The 22,326-nt window shown below is 34.1% G+C and overlaps 2 protein-coding genes across 5 annotated transcripts in view; both read left to right on the top strand.

Moving 5' to 3' along the window:
* LOC129001343 (serine/arginine repetitive matrix protein 1-like) overlaps positions 1-15,537 on the top strand; it is a 55,912-nt gene extending 40,375 nt beyond the window's left edge. For all 4 annotated transcript variants that reach the window (XM_054428620.1, XM_054428619.1, XM_054428623.1 and 1 more), the window contains 11 exons: positions 1,012-1,062; positions 2,341-2,388; positions 3,864-3,914; positions 4,521-4,631; positions 6,433-6,486; positions 7,491-8,198; positions 9,945-10,154; positions 11,999-12,129; positions 13,111-13,211; positions 14,467-14,563; positions 14,933-15,537. In XM_054428620.1, coding sequence (XP_054284595.1) covers positions 1,012-1,062; positions 2,341-2,388; positions 3,864-3,914; positions 4,521-4,631; positions 6,433-6,486; positions 7,491-8,198; positions 9,945-10,154; positions 11,999-12,129; positions 13,111-13,210 — 1,464 coding nt within the window. In that variant the 3' untranslated portion in view covers position 13,211; positions 14,467-14,563; positions 14,933-15,537. The remainder of the gene's footprint in view (positions 1-1,011; positions 1,063-2,340; positions 2,389-3,863; positions 3,915-4,520; positions 4,632-6,432; positions 6,487-7,490; positions 8,199-9,944; positions 10,155-11,998; positions 12,130-13,110; positions 13,212-14,466; positions 14,564-14,932) is intronic.
* Positions 15,538-16,434: 897 nt separating this feature from the next.
* LOC129001655 (uncharacterized) lies at positions 16,435-22,071 on the top strand. The gene is made up of 7 exons (XM_054429027.1): positions 16,435-16,773; positions 18,010-18,078; positions 18,558-18,644; positions 19,399-19,476; positions 20,632-20,772; positions 20,962-21,066; positions 21,916-22,071. The coding sequence occupies exons 1-7, from the start codon at positions 16,582-16,584 to the stop codon at positions 22,039-22,041; spliced, it is 798 nt and encodes a 265-aa protein (XP_054285002.1). The 5' UTR covers positions 16,435-16,581; the 3' UTR covers positions 22,042-22,071.
* Positions 22,072-22,326: the final 255 nt, after the last annotated feature.

Here is a 22,326-nt window from a genome sequence, read left to right as displayed (position 1 = left end):
ATCCACTAACTTTTAACCGGGCTAAACAGTAAGGACATATCATAGAAATTTAAAGAGAAAATGCAAATTTAATAGCAGCATAATCTATGAGAGTCTCATTTTCTCTTTGAGTTAAATAAGGCTACAGCAGTCCTATTGTTATGGTATATCCTAAATTAATTTGTCTTCTGTGATTATTTTAAAGATATACTGCAGGATCTAAAAGAAAAATGAGTATCAGTTAGATCAATGGTTCACAAAATCAGTGGTGGCCCATAGAAACTCATTTCTAGGAACATTTTAAACTATAAATAGTTAACAGGAATGTAGGCCTATCGTATATACATTTCACAACTTTTTTGTGGATATACAAACAGCCTTTAAGAAGTAAGTTATGGAAATAATCTGTCTACTTATGTCATTTCTGTTTTAAGTTTTATACAATTCAAGAAATACCAACATGTCATTTATCTCATAAACAGAACCCCGACATTGGAAAGTAGCCCATTTTACTCTGGTCTAAAATTTGACTACAAATTACAACCAACATCTGCTTTGCTTGGAGGAAAATCAAAAGTAGACTCTAGAGAGCAGTCTATGCTCGGTCGGAAGTGTATCCATCCAAACGTTCTTTAAAAATCTGTCTGAACTATAATTCCATTTCGTTCATTTTTTACTACTGATTTATCGATCTGACAAATTTGACTGATTTATTTGTGTAAGGAGTTAGGGCATACATACAAACTTTCTTTATAAATTTGTCTGTAATTTAATTTAATTTAATTAATTTTTTTACAACTGATTTATTGATCTGAAGAATTAGACTGATTTTTGTGCAAGCACCGCACCCAACATAGTCATGTTTCTACCTTGGTGATCAACCTTAATATCTTATAAATAATTGAACTTTCAAACAATATGTCGAAAGACAAAAATATAATAGGTACTATATTATGTGCATTTTGTTATCTTCAAGTTTTACGGAACATTGAACTAATTTTTGTTTGTATTTATTTGGTTGTATATTTTCAGCCCTTTGGAAGTTTTGGGAGGTACGGCGCTGATAAGCCTCCTGTGCTGGGGGTAAGTTTTACATAGAATAATCTTACAACATGAAGCACTAGTGCACATATCAAAGTAAAATTGTAGCAACTTTTTGAAAAGTGTAACAAATTGTATACAAAGCTGTAGCAAATCCAAGTTAAATAAGCCAAACCTTTGACTCTGGATACAACTAGACATTCCATCCCCATTTTAATCTTGTCACCAGTTTTTAAATAAAGATTGTCATAGTTGATGTGAGCCACCGTAGTTGATTGTGCCGTTGCAAATAACTGACTTCTGTTGAATACATAAGTTTTTTTTTTGGGATTGATAAAACAACTTATTGTGAGCTATAGCAACTGCTATGACAGCAACCCAAAATAAGTTAGAAAATATAATTTTAGATACTAGTGCATTCTGTGACTGGCTCACACAACTAGGTTCTTTTATATGGTACATATATTTTTCTCTAGTCTTATTTTCTAAGGAACATGTTTTTTTATAATTTATATTGACAAAAGTTTTCATGTAAAACAGATCTATGATCTGATGTACGCTGGTTAATAAAGACGTTATTTATTTATAAAAAATTGGCGACAGCTGGTCCATATATAGATGGGGTGTCTACTTCAGTATCCAATAGTCAAACCTCCCTTAACAACAACCAATTACTTCAACCATTATTAATAGACTCGGATAGAGGAAGCATCAAAGAAATAGAAGATAGCTGATTTATAGTGCCAATTGGTGGTATGGGTGTGGAGGCTTGTTAGTAAATCAGTGATCATTATAGCGCTCACAGTACTGATCTATTGAACTAACACAACATTGCTGATGCAAACTGTTGCAAAGATACAACAAATTGCATTAGTGAAGTGACTAGAAAGTCTTCTAGGAAATTGAAAAAAAAGTTCAGACAAAATTGCAGAAATAACTTTGACCTTCCACTTAACAGCGAATTTGTTGAAAATTAGTCTGCTTACTGGATACTGGCTTAGAGGAGTGTAAAATAAAGACCTGAGGTGATTTGATGGAGTTTGAGAAAGTTATTTATAATTATTCAAGTATGGTAGGTTATTTTTTACCGATGGGGTCGATAACTATACTTAATTTTTTACTTAAATTGTTTACATTCTATTTGATAGTGCACTTTACCAAAATGATGTTCACATTCATTGGTTAAACATGTTTATTTTACAGTATCTAATGAATCAAGATTTAAAAACCTATTTCTATTAATCTGACTGAGACATTCCTTTAGATTAATGATTGTGCAACACAAGTATGAAATGTGGCTGATTTTTTTTTAATTTTTAGGATTTTGGACAGTTTAAGCCATACAAAAGAGTGGATTTTGGAGGAAAAGTGAGTATATAAAGTCATAGTGTTAGTAGTTCAGTTGTGAGATTGTAACTTACAATAAAGGGGCGCCGCGGTCAATTTTTTTTGCGATCTTTTAGGTTTGCATGAATTGTGAAGGTTATCAGGGTATGTCGTTAATAAATACTAATCTGAAAAATGAGGCTGTAGTTATAATTTGTAACACTATACTTACTTACTTACTGCCATGGCCACTTGTACCCAAGCTGATACTTAGCCTTGCCAACACGTTGTCGAAAGTTCTCTCGGTCCTCCGAATCTTCCTCTCTTAGTCTAATTTTTTTCCATATCCTTCGGTACTTGATCCCACCACCTAGCTTTTGGTCTTCCTACTGGTCTCCTTCCCCTCTGATCTCCCCTTAGTACCTTCTTCTTCAACAAGCTCTCCTTATTTCTCCTCAAGATATGGCCAACCCACCTTAGCCTTCTGCTTTTGGCCTCTCCTACAAATTTGGGGTATCGGAATGATTCTCTTAACTCTTGGTTGTGGCGGATTCTCCATACTCCATCTTCACATACTGGACCATATAGCTCTTAAAACTATTCTGAAAGGCCTAATCTTATTTTCCATGTTTTTTCTCAGGACCCAATTTCCCCCTCCATATAAAAGTACTGGTTTATTGATTTCTAGAGTTTTGTTTTCCTTGATAACAACTTTGATTTAATTAGTTTTCCACATTCATACCAACTTTGCCAAACTTACCAATTTGTTGCATTTATCCTGTTCTGAATTTCTATATCTTCTGTATTTGTAACACTATAAAGGTATAAAACCTAAATGCAAATGTAATATAGTATGAAATAATAATAGTGTAGGGTTGGTACTACTAGAAACTGAACAATAACTGTTTTAGATCTGACCATAAAAAGGAGAATAAAAACATAAATCTAAGATTTTTAGAAAGCTAACCTAAAATAATTTCATTGTTTCAGCAAACGTAAATTATCTAAGGCAGGAAAGAAATTACATCCATACATTAACAGATTAATAATTATTCCTAGGGGTAGATAAAACATTTTTAAATGAAAAGAAACTTTGACAAAATTAGCAAAGATACCTATATCTCGATATAACATAATGATGGATGGAATTATTTGAATTGTTGTGAAACTGATAAGAGAGGAACAGGACACTAGGAATCATTTTATTGAAACAGTAAAAAAAAACTAATGAGATTTAGCAGTAGGGTACATTTTCAAATTACTAGGGCTGCCACTTAAGTGTACCTTTGAACGTTTCCTCTGTACCTTACATCTCTGTGGATACCTATAGTCCTCGCCACCCTAAGTTGAGGCAGCCCAAGGCCGCACGGTGTATATCTAGTGCGGCCTTTGGCTGCCTCAACTTAGGGTGGCGAGGACTATAGGTGTTTCATATTTATTATTCTATTTCTAATTCTGACCAATTTTATTATAGTGCTGCAAGTGATTTTTATACTAACAAAAATTGTTTTTTTCAGTCAGTGTACAACTTTTCCCGTCCTACCAGATCGTACACCTTCCCTCCAAGGGTGAGTTTTGACTGTCTTAATGATTGACTGTCTTGGTGATTCTGATTTGTATGTCAAAAAGCATTTTCCTTTCCAATTTCTTACAATTTTTCATTTGTAGCTTCTGTATTTTGAAAGCTTGAATATTATGTTGGCACAGTCCAAATTACTGTTGTGAATAATTTAGAGGTAAAAAAGAGTTACAGGCTTCTTTACTTATTGCCAATTAACAAAGATAGATACATGATAAAGATTCAGACTCATTGTCCAGGAATCCTATATTTTAGTCCTATTTGCTAGTTAGTTTTTAGAAAAATAATAGTGTTCCCATACTGGATGATTTGCGATTACACTCCTGATGTGATGTTATTAGTAAATAATCCAAGAGTGGAAGGTTTCTACAGAATAATAAAATATTCTGTACTCTCACTTTCCAAACCTCAGAATATTTTAAAAACTATTTATTCTTACCGTATTCCTTTTTGTATTTAGCTGATTTGAGGAACGGTGAGATTTGAATTAAATGAACACTACTTTTTTTTTATATATCATAAAACTTTATTTGTACTGCCTTTAACCTATAAGATTATTTTATTTTATTAAACAAGTTCAATTGTTTTATTGCAGCTTCAGATGGCCATTAGGAACGCTACTTACCAGCGCCGATCCTTTAGAAGGTTCGACCGGGAACGCTTTGACAGACAATCTCTGGGATACATCCCCTCAGGCACTTATAAGGTGAATGATGAACCAGTAAAGTTATACATTTATTTGATAGCATTTTCCCCCGTGTTTAAGTAAACACCAATTTTAGAATGAAAATGTATGTACGTTAATTGAGCGACCAACATAGTGTGCTGATGTAAATTACTGATTTCTGTTGACCATGCCAAGTCAAACTGATTGCACCATTGTTGAGTTAGTTATGGAGTCAGGTGATAAAACAAATCTTTTATGGATTTGTTTAATTTTAACGGTATATCTGAAAGCTTGGTTGTTAAATAATTTTGGTTACAACGTTCAAGTTAAAATGTAATTACACTAGCAATTTATTTGTTTGAATCTGCATTGATTATATTAAGAACCTTTCTGTTAGAAAGGTTTGGTGGCTAACTGTTGGCTCGTACTCTCGGCGCCATCTTACTAGCAAGCATTCCTAGTTTCTACATTCAGTATACAATCAGTTACAGTAGCATGCGTACCTATAAGTCTTGTACGCAATCTGCAGTTGAGTGTTGAAATGAGCAATGCCATCGCACTTTCCCTTCTGTTGTGGGGAGGAGTTTCTAATAAACATTTGTTGTAACAGTCCAGAAGCTTATTTGAATTCATCCCCAGATCTGTGATGTTTATGGCAAAGAAGTAATGATTGAAGACCAAGTTAGACAGTGGTGCATTGATTTAAAATATGTGAAATTAAAAATGCGATCTCTTCTAAACTGTACATCTTTTGTTAGAATTTGAGGCATTTATAATTTTATTTTATGAACAGAACTATTTTTTCAATTAGTAGGCTAAACCTTCATTAGATTTTTTTCATTATCAGCAAGTTTGTTATAGTAAAAAAATAATAAAAGTTAGGTTATAATGAAAAAATTATAAAATTAATTTTATAATTTTTCATTTTTTAACTCTCATTTTGTCCGTATCAAAAACCGCATCTGGAATAAAAATTGTGCAAGAAACGGAGCTCTGTAGAAGGTCAAGTTCTCACATATGCTTCAATCATCACTCCTTTGCCCTAAACATCACAAATCTGGCAATGAATTTCAATAGGCTTATGATTTTTGCAAAAAATATGATCACATAGAGCACCTTACCATTGTCAGGATTTGCAATGAAAGCACTTATTTTAACACTTCAGACAGAGTACAAGAAATATGATGTGCACATTGCCGTAGCTGAATGCGGACTGATTATAGGCGCTTTGATGATAAGATGGACACGAGAGGACTGCCCCAAACGGCGCCTATATGAATCCTGTGTTACTTTATGGATGACCATCTTATATTCAACTATAACTTAGTTAACACTTTTTTAAATAGAAAAAAATAATAATCAAAACATAATTTATTGAAAAAGATTGTACAGTAGACTCTTTCTTATCCGGCCTCCTCGGGACCGAGGCCAGTCCTTATAACGGTGTTTCCGGTTAAACCAACATCCCCAAAAACGGACCGTTTAAATGCATACTCCACACAGTATTTGACTTAAATTACGAGAGCAATGTATTTAGACTTGTGATCACTGGTTTCAAATCTGGTTGTTTCAGTACCACCCACTTCCTGCTGATCTAGTCCGGTTAAACCGATGTGCTGATAACAATTGTCCGGTTAAAGAGATGTCATTTCCACCGAGTGAAGTCCAGTTAAACCGATGTCCGGTTAAAAGGGGTTTGAAGAAGAGGGAGTTTACTGTATACAAAACCTCAATGAAAAATATTATTGATATAATTCCTACTAAAAATTATTTTTTTGTCCTCCTTTGATTATTTTATGGTTTGGATTTTTGACCTGATCGTTTGAAACTACTTTTTCAGACATATGGCCTCGGAGACCACATATCCCATGATCATGATTACCATGGAAACTTGGTAAGTATTGAAGACCTAAGTAAAGTGTAATTTTGTGTTGTCCATCCTATTTAAAAACACCATACTTAGTTTTTTTTTTGGGCAAACAATTAGTTGCAGAATCTTCTTGGCCTGGTGTTCCTTTTAACCGTAAAAAATGTTTTCGTGGAATATCTTTTTTTTATGTTGTCAACCCCCCTTCCTGGCTGGCACCTGAGCCTAATGACTCCCCTTGCTACGCCTCAGCAACTATTTTCCCTAAGACTTCTGTACTGTACGGTGAACGTGAAATTGAGTATAAGTGTCACCCCTTAGACATTAAAACAAAAAAAAAAAAATTGTGAATAAACCTGTGATTATGGCCTGTTGTATTGGGCTTTCAAGTTTTGGCCAGTAACTGTGAGTGGCAGAGATAACAAAATTGATGAGAAATGTTTGAGACCTCGGCGAGTACAGCTGACCATTTGTGCAATAAATAGTCTTTCCGATCACAAATGGTAAAAAAGTGGAAAACTTCTAGCAAGGACACAAAATAAACATTTTTTAATTACTATTTCATTCTTGAAGCATGGTGTTATGTTTCTGGCAAGAAAACTGATTAAAGATCTACAATTAATTTGTTTGTGATTTGGTAAAATGGATACAATGAAAAATTATATGTAACATGAATAATTTAAATACTCATTGTCAAGATAGGTGCCCATTTCAATACTTATTTAAATCTACGAGAATGTGTTATACATTTTTATAAATCAAGAACTATTAAAATATTTACTTTCAGATTTGTATTTTTGAGACTAATAAAAAATTACCTTTTGTGGATATTTTTTAAATTGATGTGCTGTTGTAGAAGAATATCAAAATCGTCAGAGTTTTAACACATTTAATAATAAAAATAGTAATAGGACTCTTGACCAGAGATTACCTTAAAATTACAGATTTGTTTCACAATTAAAATGAAGTTACTACCCATTTTGGAAATATTTATAATAGCATTAACTTCACGTTTAATTTCTGGTTTCCAGATCACTCGCAAAGGCCGTATCATGAACATGCAAGATCTTAAAAAGCTTTTCGAGGTTGCAACAAAAACTGCTCCTATTGTAGCAGCGATGGAAGCCGCACCAACAGCATCGGTGGTGAGAGATATTGTGACAGAAGTGGCAGCCGCTGTTACGGAGGCTGGTGTAGACATGCCATTAGCAACGGAGGCTGGTGTAGACATGCCAACAGCAATGGGGGCTAGTGTAGACATGCCATCAGCTATGGGGGCTGGTGTATACATGCCATCAGCAACGGGGGCTGGTGTAGACATGCCATCAGCAACAGGGGCTGGTGTAGACATGCCATCAGCAATGGGGGCTGGTGTAGACATGCCATCAGCAACAGGGGCTGGTGTAGACATGCCATCAGCAACGGGGGCTGGTGTAGACATGCCATCAGCAACAGGGGCTGGTGTAGACATGCCATCAGCTGTGGGGGCTGGTGTAGACATGCCATTAGCAACGGGGGCTGGTGTAGACATGACATCAGCTATGGGGGCTGGTGAAGACTTACCATCAGCAACAGGGGCTAGTGTAGACAAGCCATCAGTGACTGTGAAAAAGATTAAAATGAAGAGACCGATGACTCTACCGCCCTTAGAACTGGAGGATTTTGAAGTGGTGACTACCGTCCCAGAAGAGACGGTCAACAAAATGATGGAGGAGTTTATGAGAGCCAAGCCACAAGCGGTGAGTCATTAGCAAATCAACTAGGCTTATCTCAAAATAAGGTATTGTTTTGCTAAGGAAGTTTTTGGGCTCAGATGTTTGAACTGATTGTACAAATCTTAGTTTTGATTCTTTTCCATACCGAAAAACAACATCTTACCTTTTAAACAACCATAAATAATAAAGTGATGCACCATCTTTTTCGGCAGTCTCATACAGATTGGTTCCCCTTGCTTGATTTCTGTCTTAATCTCTAGTACAGCTGCAATACTTCCCTCTTCAACACCAGGAAGTATACCTTTATTGTATACTTACTTACTTACTTACTGCTGTGGCCACTGGTACCCTAGATGGTACTTGGCCTCCCCAACACACTGCCTCCATAGGTCTCTGCTTCTTGCATCTTCCTTCCTTCTCCCTAGCTTCCTCAGGTCTTTCTCCACTTGGTCGAACCATCTAAGTTTCGGTCTTCCAAAGGGGCCTTCTACCTTCTGGGTTATTCCTCAAGATGTTCTTTGATAGGGAGTTGTCATCTTTTCTTAGAATATGCCCTGCCCATCTCAGTCTTCTGCTCCGTACCTCAGCGACAATATCCGGATCCTTAAATAATTCTCTAAGTTCCCAATTATGTCTTGATCTCCATTGTCCATCCTAAAAAATGGGTCCGTACACTTTCCTCAAAATCTTGTTATCAAATACAATAGCTTTCCTTTCTGATTTCTTGCTTAAGATCCAATTTTCTGAACCACACAGGAGAACTGGTCTGATGATTGTCTTATAAATCCTGAGTTTGGTGGTGTGGGATATTATTTTTGAAGTTAGTAACTTGTGACAGGCCGAAAAACTTTTTTGTGCTAGGTTTAATCTATATTGAATCTCTAGCTCTTCATCATTATCGCTGGTGAGGATGACTCCCAAATACTTGAAATTTGTTACTTTTTTAAATTTATACTCTTCAATTTCAATGTAGTTGTTATTTTGGTATCTTGGTTGGTCATCATCTTGTTTTCTTCCACATGTCATAAACTTGGTTTTCTCTTCATTTATGTATAGCCCCGTTTTTCTTGTATGTTCAATAAGCATTTTTGTTACATTTATTGTATACACATAGTTAAATTGTCCAGCTTTAAAAGTCAATGTGACTTAGAAGTCAAACTTTGGCTTACCAGTTGGGTAAGACTCTAAAGTTATTTTAAGGCCATTCTTGTCACTGTTGTCAAAGTTGATTGTAAACAGAGTATTGTAAAATGTTGCATAGTAATAACTAGTATGTTTGTTATGAATTGATTCATATTCTATAGCAAGGGGTATTTTCCATTGCAGTTTTAGACGACACAACATTTATTAAACTCTATTTATAATTGAGTTTATAACTCAGTTGCTTTAACAATTTTTTACCTAGGGAGAATTTTATTGCTGATTTTTATTTATTTAGTATTTTTCCAAATCTCATAACTTAATTTTTCATGTTCTTTAAAGACCAAATCTCGGTAAAGAATTACAAAATAAAACCTTTAAATGCAAAAACAGAGCCGATGCATTGTTGTGAAAATTTATTTCTTTAGATTCAGGTACTCTTGCTTGGTTGAATTGTTTAGTATCTACTTGGTTGAATTGAATTGAAACGAAACTTCATGTAGATTTGTCGAGAGTAAAACCATATTTTCAATCGGAAAAAATTTTCTTTTGATTAAAACGGTTAAGGCTAGGAGTGTAAACATAGGCTGCTTAAGTTAAAATATCAATCGTAGATGAATTTGTTTACAGAAACCAGTTGGCATGACAGCGAAAGAAGCCCTGAGAGCAGCAGCTAGAGAAGCTATCAGGGACGCAGAGAAGGAAGCTTACGACCGAGGGGAGACCATCGGAGGTGGTATTGGCAGGAGAAAGAAGGGAGGGTTTGCACCCAGAGGGGAGAGAGGACGTGGACGGGGAAGAGGAAGGGGGAGGGGAGGCTTTAGGTTCGGCAATGGAGCGGTAAGCTGATTACCATATCACTATTAACGTTTAAAATACAGGGTTTGTATCATCAAATGATTTTTGCATAACAATATTATACTAAAGGGTTGTTAAATGACATAATTATAATCAAATTTTTGAAAAAGCCAGAAAAGTAAGAAAAAACCAATAATAAATAAATGGTATGAGCCACTAAGTAAAACAAATACTCTCTTCCATTAGCTTGACATGAAAATTATGTGTGGATGTGTACAGTTAAAAACTAGACCTGTGGTTCTTTTTTGATAAAATTGAAATTTGGTATGTGGGTCTAATCAATGCTACCTCCAGTTGGTTTTTTTTAAATAAATTTTGAACTGAACCGATTTCTCCTGTAGGGAATAAGCTATTACCGTAGGTGGCACAGTAACACCTAGACCCTGGTCCAATTTACTTTTCCATTTTAATGTCCCCAGTGGTAATAAAATCTGTTTGTTAAATATATGTGTCCGTGAACACGCTAAGAAAGGAGTTATGGGGTTTTAAAACTTTTCATAAATACTTTTTTCATGATTTTACCTTTAGAACATAGCAATGCCCAGTTTTAATCAAAATAATAATGAAAAGGATAAAAAAACTAATAATTATTTTCAGTTTTGTATTTTGAAGTGTTGTTGTTGTAGGTTCAAAAGTTAAGGAGAAAATTTGAAAAAAAAAACTCGTCATCACTTAAAATTCCCAATGCTATTCTTATGGGGAAATGTAAACTGCTGTAGTTTACTTCTTTATGAATATATTTTCATCAAATTTTGCAAATTCACTTATTTCATACTATACTTATGAACGTTATAAAAATACTTTTTTACTTCCTTATCACAGCTAACTAGGCCCACTAGTTAAACTTAATGCTATTTTATATAGGGAATGAATCTACCAAGTTTTGAAATGAAATACCTATTTGAGTAAAATTTAAATAATCACGAGGAAATCCACTTAGTCTGCAGGTTTTGCTGGGGCGGGGGTTTTTATTAACTATAGTTTTGATATGAAAACCCAACAAATAACAGAAAAACTTATTTCCCCATAAAAACCATAATATTTCATAACAAGCTTGTGTGAGAGAGTGTGTCAGTTTGCTAACCATTTATTTTTTTTTTTAACTTCCAACATTTTTTGATTTGTTTATGTCAATCCACTTGTTGAATTGTGACTAATTGATGCCGTTGGTGAGTGGCAACGTCGCACCGGGGTGGCTATTGCCCTGGTAATAACAGGAATAAGGAACCTGCAAACAAAAACATTGCTTGTACACTTCATTATAAATTAGTGCAGCTGTTTCCAGAATGGCAAACTGCGGCGTTGCCACTTTTGTCTTGCAGTGGCTTTGTATTAGTGGTAACTATGCCTTCACCGAGAAAAAATTATTTTATTCGATCTACCATCATTCAAGTTATTGCTGTTGTTCCATAATGTAAGTGTTGTTGTTCCGTTTGTTTTCATGTTGTTAAATAACTTCTTGATCAGCATTGTACGTGTTATTAAATTTACGGAAAGTAAATAAAATAAACGTCTTATAACACTTAAAACATATATTTACGCTTATACTGTTACTCACAAGACGGTAAATATACAAAAACGATGGTAAGTGGTGATCGATTTCGATTGGACACTCCAATCATCATCAGACCCAATAGGCGAAGACCCCACATTCGCCTATTGGGTCTGATGATGATTGGAGTGTCCAATCGAAATCGATCACCACTTACCATCGTTTTTGTATATTTACCGTCTTGTGAGTAACAGTATAAGCGTAAATATATGTTTTAAGTGTTATAAGACGTTTATTTTATTTACTTTCCGTTCATGTTGTTCTCCCCAAACAGAAGAATTTCCGGAGAGCCAAGCGGTCTGTTGAGGTAGAGGATCTGTTGGAGCGACAGACGAGAGTTAGAAGAGGGTTAAGGTTGGATAGTGGCAACACTGACTACATCACAGGCCCCGGGGCTCATAGTAGGTGAGTTTAAAGTCTACTGTATTTTGGCATTTTTTACATTTATTGGGAACGGTCCAAAACCTTGTCTTGTTATGACTCATCTGGATTGTTTGGATTGTTAATGTCCACCTGTTGTTTGAGAGAGGTATTATTATCTTACTAAATATAATAAACGTAAACATTTGGATGTTTGTGAATTGCAAATACCTATGTCAGAAAGTCTTTCACATGAAAACTGCAGGACCAATTGAGCTGATATTTCGCATAATAGAGCCAATACATTACAGATGGACATAAGTATATTTCTATTGCGAAACTCTCCTTGTGCTTTTCCCCACTGGCTTCCGATGTTGCAATGTTGTTCTTGTGAATACACTTGATTTGTATATACTAGCTGTTTGAAGATGTTTTGGTGTTTTCTTTTACATTGTGGCAATTTGTGAGTTAATTAGTATAGGGTCATGCAGTTATGAAAAGTAGTAAAAGTTTTGCATGATTATATGCTTAACAAACTTAAATTTTCCTGGTAGAATATTTAATGCAGATTTTGAAAAATCTATGAAAATATCATCACGTTGACTAAAAGCTGAAAAAATAGATTTTAATAGGCAATGTCAAGAAAATTTTAAAATTCTAAAAATAACTATTTTTGGAATGAGGGAGGGGGAGATATCCGATCATTCAAATTGTGTATTTTTATTGTAATTTGCATGCATAAAAATGCCTTTAAATCTTGACACTGACTATCAAACACCCTGTACAAATAATCTCACTGTAGTTTAGCTTCCTTTTTTAGTACTACCCCATATTTAAACTTGCTCAACTGATCTATGTAGATGGACATATATTTTTGAAAATATTATATCCAACAGCGCTCTTATGTAGCTTTACTGTATATATGGCAGCAATAATAATGATAATAATAATAATAGCAATAATAATAATTCTTTGTTATTTCTTTACTAAGCTCAATGTTGTTATTTATGATTCCGAATGTCCCAGCTCTTCCAATATCGGAGGAAGCCGGATGGGAGAAGACCCACCTTTGAGGATGAGAAGGTTACATCCACTGAGGGGAAAGGGAAGGCCTAGACGAGGATAAGGTAAGTCTTGTGATGTCATGCAGTAGTTTTGTCAAACCTCAATTTGAGCTCAGCATTCGATGTGGAATGTTCTGTCTCTGTTTGTAGTGAAGGTTTCGTACTTAATTTTAATGCGACTCGTATTTGAATTGGCCATTTCTGTTTCTTACTGTGTCAGTGACTTGAGAGCAGTGAGTTGTAGGTTTCTCAATTAGATTTAGTGAAATTAAAAGGTGGTAGGGAAATTGTTAGAAACATTGTCTTAGAAGATAATATTGAGGACGTTGCACCCCCTATGGAGTCGCCTACTTGGCAGGCGTTGTTACATAGCAAGGAACAGTTTGGTGGTGGGGAGTGGGGGTTTGATTATACATAATTTTTCATATACAGTAGTCTCCCTCTTATCCGGACACCTTTTAACCGGACATCGGTTTAACCGGACTACCCTCGGCGGAAATGACATCTCTTTAACCGAAAAAAATTGTATCAGCACATTGGTTTAACCGGACTAGATCGGCAGGAAGTGGCATTACTGAAACGACTGTTCTCGTGGGAAAGATTTTAGACCATTGATCACGTGTCTAAATACAATGCTCTCCTAAATTTAAGTCGAATATCACAGTAAACGGTCCGTTTTAACGAGTTTTTAGTGACTCGGTTTAACCGGAAAACCCGTTATCCGGACTGGCCTCGGTCCCTAGGAGTCCGGATAAGAGAGAGTCTACTGTATTGTTAGTTTTTTACGACTTAGTATTGAAAAACGAACAATTTATTGTATATGCGAGGTCTATCGACCAAAACAGTGAATTACAGTACAAGGACCAGCACTAGCCACAGGATACTACGATAATTGTAATACCAAATAGTTACATCATAAATTCCTTCTTTAATAGATGTATAAACATTTATAATTTACTTTTTGGACACCTGGGAATAATTTGTCTGTTAATTAGTCACAAAATTGTACAGAATTTATTTTGTTTCATTAAGTAAAATGTTCATGCTCTAGGAAAACATGTTTATTTAAATAGTTAGTAAATAACTGTTTAATATTGGTCATTGCAGGTTGTTTACTACATATTTTTATCTCTTCTTAAAGTGTTGTGGACTCATAATTTTGTTTTTCAATTCTAATTAATAAAGTGTTTAGTAAACAATACTTTTTTAGAAACAATATGCCTTTTCTCAAGAATTAAAAAAAACAGGATTGGGTGTTCAAATTTTAGATTTATTTACTACTTTTTTCAATTTTTCAATACAGCGTTTATTGTTTCAGATGATTCACTAGAAAAATTGGAGAAAAAAATTGAGAACTCACCAGAACAAATGGACCCAATATTACACTCTACTCCTAGTATGAGAGCTAGCTATAGGCATAGATAAAACCTACTCCCTTAGTAGATTTCTCATCCTTATGGAACAGCTGAAGACAATTTTATTGTTAGTTCATGTACGGTTTATGTAGAGGTCGTGTTTTGTTTACAATTTGTTTCCCGTTGTTACAGCCATTTAAAACCTCGTTTAACCAAATAATACGATCTAATCATAAACAATAACTTGTCCCCTAGTTATATAACCAAACAGTAAAGCACAAATCAAGAAATTAACCCTAAAATAATGGAAACAAAGTTTCATCGACACTAGCGCCTTTGTGTCACGTACATGAACTAGACACGAAAAACGTGCTTCAAAATTTACAATGGGATGAGAAGTCTACTTGTGTTGGTTAGTCTATGCTATAGGCTAGAAATAGACACATTTTTTACAAATCAAAACTCTAAAATGGATTGTAATCTGTTTTAAATTAATGTGTTAACATCTGCAGCTGGGGCTAGAAAATATATATCAAAATCAATACACATTTCAATGTTTATGATTGGGTTGGCGATTTTTAGTCAAGACTGGTCAACCGTAATCAAATTTTTCTTTCAAATTTTGAAAATGTTTTTACAACACATAGTTTGTGGCTTCAGATTCAGATTTAACACTTATGTTAAACATTGTTTAGTGACATTGTTTAATCAACTTATTGTCTGACAGTATAGAATAAGTAGTTCCTACTACAACCAACTTTTAGTCAAAGCTCCTACTTAGGAAATATCAGTTTCAGGTTTAATTTAGGAGCTGTTTATCAGCTTTCTTTTGTAATGTTTATTGAATACCATGATAATTGCTATCAATAAGTATAAGATGAGATACTTCTCAATGTCTTTCGACAATAATTTCAACTTATAACTATGTAACAAATTGTAGCTTTGTTTTTCCTATTACAAAATTGTCTTTAAAAAACAGTTTAAAGTGAGAATTTGTCTTTGACATGCAACAGTGTAAAATTGTAAATTTACAATTAGATATGTTAATTTTTTACTATATCAAAAGTTTTGAATAAAGTTTTTAAGGTTATAATTGTTGATGTTTAACTAACCCATAGCAATAATCCAAGGAAACTTATCTCTCTTTAACTATCTGTAGACAGACTGGTTGTGTGTTTGTAAAGTAACCAGCTGTTTCGAGCCACTATGGCTGTTATTTCTTGCACTTTGCAAAAGCGCTGCCACCTTGTACATGGCATACCACCCTTCCAGTGCTAAACACGGGAATATTTTATCTGAATATCTTTCCAAAATAAATTCTTGATCAAATTTACCATATCATATTCTTTTTCAAATATAATACTTTCTAATACATAACTTAATCCTTTTCTTTCTTGAATTATAACGTATCAGATTTTTTAAGATGGTTTGTGGTTCGGGTCCTATAGACAGTTTGTTCCCTGACTTGAACTGATTTGCCTTTTTGTTTCCATCAAACCCAGAATGTCTGGAAAACCAGCATACTGTGACTTTATTGATCTCAACCCCTAACCTGCATATGGCTTTGACACATTCCCAAACTTAGCTTGTCCTAAAATTCGTAGGAGTTGGCTTGGTTAAAAAGTTATGTTAGCGTGCAAATTTACATCAATTTTAATCATAAACCAGTTACAACTTTATATTATAAGTTTTTTGGGGATGGAATTCCTAATTCTATCAATCAAAAGCTATACCCTGCAACCTGCAACATTTAAAATTAGTATAATCTTGAGTTAAATGGGTTAAGTAGTAGAATCAATCAGCGACCATTGCAAACAATAATTACAGTTATAGAACCTAATTGATTTGACACAAAAGAATTTAGCATATTAACCTGACAGCTATTTAAAACAATAATTACAAATGTCACAATGTAATTAGATTCACAAGTGATAAGATGGTTGTGAGATAAACTTGTTATTTCATGTGTAATTTATTCAAGTGGGGGAAATAACATACCTAAGTTTACTGGTATGTGTATGAAAGGGGTTAGGTAGATTTTATAAAGTGGTTAGAGGTAGTTTTTGAAATATTACAGGATGGAAACATGGTGTTTTTTAGTTTGTTACTTAAGTTCAGCTGCCCTTGCGGGTAAAGACACAGATGAAGAACTTGCACATTACATTAAGAAAGAGCCTTCAACAGATATGCCATGGACCAGCAACGAGATGAGAATCAATAAAATGATTGAAGAAGAAATAATCAAGTTCAATTACGCCCCGGAAACAACGGCAAGTAAAATTAAATGTTGATCGTGTTTTGACATTGAATAGCGCAAGTACAATTCATTTCCTGAGTGAAAACCACAAACATTGAGTAACTTGGGAGATAAACACTTTTTCCTATCGACACGCTGGGAGGATAGATATTGTTCCTGAGCCACTCTATTGATTATTACACAGCTGACACCAGTAAGGAAGAAATGAACCAACAATCTAAAGTAATAAGTCCATTCAATGGTTGATAAATGATTTTGATATGACAAACCAATATCATCCTTCCCTGCGCTAGGAAAATGTGCTCACCAAACTAAGACTGCCAGCTGTTCTTCTGTCTACTTTTGCATGCACACTAACATCTTTTGATTCTGTGCATCTATTTGTTTGGTTTTTCACTCCTGAAACAATTCTATACTATACTTCTCATCCTAATGTAGCATTTGTACGAGAAGTAGTATTCTGTGTAATTATGGGTAAACCTCAAAAGAGTCTGAAGGTTTCCCTACCGTTAAATTTCTGTCCAATTTATGTAGAGGATGTTTTGTTTTTAAATTTTTGTTATAATTTAACCAGCTTTGAAACTAATTTTACTAAAAATTATTATCTATTTGTAAGCTTTTGATTGTTCTTCGACGTTTACAAAAAATTTAGCAAGTTTTGTAAAATGTACCCTAAACAAAAGAGAAACTCTTTGAGGTCAGCATTTAAACACTCAATCGTAACCAAAATTGATATGGACCAACATATCAGCTTCAGACTACAATCACAGACAATGTATGGTGTAAGGAAGGACACAGTATGCAAACATAGAATGAACTACGAATACTAAAAAAGAAACGGTATGGATCATAGACTTGAACAAATTATATTACTGGCCCGAAAGTAAACATTATTTAACGCTTAAATGGAACTGTCTAAGCCATAATGTTAATGTTTATTAGTAAAGAATTTGGGGCCAATTACGTAATTTCTTTATGTTTATGATTTTCACACCGCTTTCTGTTCTAATATCCGTGGAATGAGCTAACATCAACATACGACTGGATAGCAGCTGTTTTGCATTGAACCGTATGTTCTTGTTAAATGGTTAGTGAAAATGTATAAGGAATTATTTTATTAGGAACAGATCTCATTACCTGATTCTCTGTAATTTCCTGACCTAACATTCTTGAAATACTCTCTAGGGTTTAAACAATCATTCACTGATTTATGTAATTTTTTTTGTTTTCATTTAAAAATATTTTACAGGAGAATCCCATAGATAGTGAAGGAAGACCTCGCACCCCAGAGCCTAAAGATCCATTATGGTGGAACGCCGTGAGTAAAATGAATGTGTCTTTTGCTAAATGTGATGTTCTAAGAAAACCTTGGAGTAAAATGTTTTTGTTACAATAGAAACGTATAGTAGACAATAACTATACATAATTTCCAATTTTGGGTAATTTCCTCACAGGGAAATCTCTATTACTATAAGGCTTTGCTAAGTCCAATGTTATTCTGACCACCCAGAAGCCCAAAATTTTAAGTTTTAAAAACTTTTGTCCATGTATGTGGTAGGACTCCTAAAATGGATTGTTAGGCTCCTAACACATTTTTAATAGGTATTAAATTTTAAAAGTTGAACAAATTCTTCATTACCTCAATTAAAATTTTTAAAATTGCAATTATGAAACAAAATTTTTCAAATCTAAAAGGTTGTTGTTGTTAGCTACATCAAAAATTATTTAATGCTATATTTATTGTTTTATTTACCTTTCCCTTAAATGTAAGTTACACTGATCCTGTAAAATTCTTAGTACAGGCAAGAAAAAGACGGAGATAGGCCTGACTGGAGCGCTGAGATTCGAGATTTGTTGAAAAATCCACGAACTGCTCCACCTTGGGTGAGTTTTGTTTTCGTAACAATTAAAAAAATAATGTAGTAAATAAATAATAAACAAAGGAGTCTTCATTATCTGACCTTATAACCAGCCCTGGTAAGGTCAAATAAGCACAAATGTCAGGGGTAAGTCTACTAATAGTCTACTTGGTTAAATACACCAAGAATGCGTACAGTAAAGTCTGGATTGCTTGGAAACTAATTTAAAACATTTTATAGAAAAAAAACTACTGAAATAAAAATGATACTCATTGACTCAGTCACAGGCCTCTGTTAGAATTGTGATTAAGACATGAGGGATAGGATTGGAGGAACACAGGTGTGCAGTGTGTTGTATCAATATTATTGTGTTGGTACTTTTATTGTACGATAATAAGAATCCAACCTCAAATGTATGAAAGGCGAGCTGGTCTAGTGGCAGAGCGTGGGACTTCAGTCCTGGTGGGTTCAAATCCCGCCAAACCACCAATGGATTTTATCCAAGTTAAATAATGCCACAACCCCTGGGTCTAGCCTGAAGTAATGTGAAAAACAATTCTGGATTAGCGTCCTAGGACAAAAATAGTGTAACAATCCTCAAAGTTGTATGTTAATTGAACTTACAAAGAAATTGTAATTTGGAAAAATTTTAAATTAATTATTAACAGTGGCATTGTGTTTGTCACAAAAGCTACATATAAATCATCTGTTACAACTCTAATCCACTCATAACAATTCTAAGTGAATTAAAAACATTAAGAACCTGTGTTCTATTTCAGACTCCTAGCCAAGAGTCCCAACCTGTTCTGTCCAAGTGGGTAGACATCTCCCCCTTCACATGGAAACCAGGAGTAAAAGTGAGTAACTCAATCATAAGTTTTGATTTTTTCCTACAATAAACCTTATGCAGGGTGTTTTTTTTTTTAACTCAACCCAAATTAAAAGTACTGTCATCATGTGAGAGACATTTTAATGATAAAACAAGCTTATATGTTGGTAAACTTATCCCTGTTTTAGCGAATTTCCCATATAGGTCTTACCATGAGTATTACCGTGGGATAGAAGAATACAGTACGTTTAAAGTACATAAATCATTCCCAAGAAAGGTTTGAAATTAAGTTTCCTTGTGTGATTAGAGTACCTTATAAATCAACTAAAATTATTGCCTTTAAAAATATTAAAGAAACCTGATCCACAGTAAAAAAAAAAAAAAAAAAAAAAAAAAAAAAACGAATACCTGCAATACATATTCTATTTTGAGCTGGTGAAAACACCCTATTGAGTCTTATTTACATTAATACCAATAACACTAAAAAAACTAATAGATTACATGCATAACAACAACAATGCATAAAATATCAGCTTATAAGCAATGAAGTAAATAAAAGAGGGATATGGCCTGTTTTTTTCATTAAACTTAACAACACAGTACTTGTAATATTTGGGTTGCATTAAAAACACCCTGTAGTTCCAGTTTGGTATTCATAATATTTCTTGGTGTTACTACTTAGCCTTAACTCCTTGACCATTGATACCTAAGAAGGTTCTTTGCCTCACCAACAATACACCCTTCATTCTCTGCTACTTTCGGTGTTATGTTTCAGCTCTTCCATCTGAGCGTTGGCACGACGAGCGGTCTCTTGCCTTATGGAATATGTCTGTTAAAATGTTTAGTGATAAGGTGTTATTGAACCTCCATATATCCGCTTCCCGTTCGGAACATCAAAACCCATAAGCGGATATATCCGCCACCCGTCCTTTATCGCCAAAGACTTAGGCGGATATATCCGTCACCTGTCCGGGAAGGGTTAAAAGTTGCATGGATGACAATGTTATTATACCATCACAAACATTGTTTTCTTAATCTACTTTAATGATACTGTAAATACTTTTTTTTAACACTGTACAGTACCATATTGCAGTGATACAGTTGTATATTATATAAGTAAACAAGTGAGAATCTTTAATTCCTATGTCTCCTGTTTGACTTGATCAGCTGTTTTACTGTTTAGATCAGCTGGACCAGACGTACGACCACAACTCCTGATCCCAATGCTGAACCGACCACTGAAAGGTCCATAGTTCTGTCGTCTGCACACTGGGACACCGAGGAACAAGGCGGCGGCGGCGGCAAGGAACCGCCACTGAATTTGGTAAAGAAACTAATATTTATGACATTAAACATCTCTATCAATATTTATTTAGTAGGAAACAATTTGATAGAGTTTATTATCAATTCAATTATAAATACATTATAAATGATTTTAATCGGTCACTGCTGCAAATTTAAAATAAAAAAATCCTAAAATAAATGATTAACAATGGCATTTACATACTTGCAGGCACCATTAAGAAAAGGATATAAAGAAGACAATCATTATTTGCTGGTGAAATCAAGAAAGAGACATAGTAAAATAACTGAAGAAAAACAATCTCCATTAAAAAAGGTAATATAAAGCAATATCAATGTTGGCTCTTGACATTTACTGTTTTGTTTTGTTTCTTTTAGCGAATTTCCCTATAGGGAAGTAGCTATTACCGTAGGTCTCATGGTAAGACTTAGGCCCGGGACCGATTTACTTTTTCATTTTGATGTCCCCAGAGGCCAAAAACACCATTCGTTCAAATTTTTATATATATATGTATATATAGATTTATATATATATATATATGTTTCCGTGAACACGATAACTTGAGTAATTTTTATCCGATTTTGATGAAATTTTGTTTTGAAGGTGTAAGGCGGGATAAACTTGAATGAGTTCGCGATCCAGCATGATCGGACCATGGGTACAGGGTTTTATGGGGGGTTTTATGGGGTAAAAATTGGGTTTTCTCACTTTTGACCCTCAAAACACAAAATTTCCCAATTTTTATCTAAACCTTCTTAAAGAGCTTAAAAAAACAAACAATTCAGTATATCAAAGTGTTTTTGCACGGTTATTGGTTACGGAGAAAACTAAAAAAATTGTAAATTTAAAATTCCCATGTTATTCTTATGGAGAATATTGTAAAATGTTGTAGTTTGCTTGTTTATGGATATCTTTTGATCAAACTTGGCAAATATATTCATTTTCTACTAAGCAATAATTATTTTACTTAAAACACACACTTTATTAGTTTCCTTGTAGCAGCAAACCTAGGTACTCGTTACACCTAATGTTATTTAAATAGATCGATTGAAAATCAATTCAGCCAAATGGAAATTCGCTTAGAAGGCAGGTTTGCTGCAGCGGGGGTATTTTTAATTTTGAATATGAGATTTAAATGATTCACCAATAAAATATTTGTTTCAGATATTAAAAGGATCAAGTACAGGTGCTGAAAATAAACAATTAAAACAAAAGGAAGTTAAACTGAGACATAAAAGGAAGAGAAGATTAAGGAAAATTACAATGAACCATAACTTTGTTCATTTGTAAACTAATCTTGAATAGCTTGGTAATTTTGTGTAGATATACCACAGTTAATTTTACAATGTGTAAATAAAGTAATATTTTTAAAGTAATTCTTTTATTCCTTTCATATTTCTATACACGCCTTCTAGTTTTGAAAAAAAAAAAAAAAAACAGAAGCTTGAAAGCTGGTTGTTTGTAGATCAAGTGAACACCAACCAACTAATGCTTCACTCAAGAAATCTTATCTTGTAACCAAATCTCATATCAGATAAGTTAAATATTTTATAAGGTTTACTGTAATCTCAATGG

Source organism: Macrosteles quadrilineatus, unplaced genomic scaffold (genome assembly GCF_028750875.1).
Source record: "Macrosteles quadrilineatus isolate MER2022 unplaced genomic scaffold, UCM_ALF_1.0 Scaffold_8__2_contigs__length_117827958, whole genome shotgun sequence".
Lineage (NCBI taxonomy): Eukaryota > Metazoa > Arthropoda > Insecta > Hemiptera > Cicadellidae > Macrosteles > Macrosteles quadrilineatus.
Note: the sequence above shows the minus strand (reverse complement) of the source record. Positions and strands in the feature narration are given on the sequence as shown.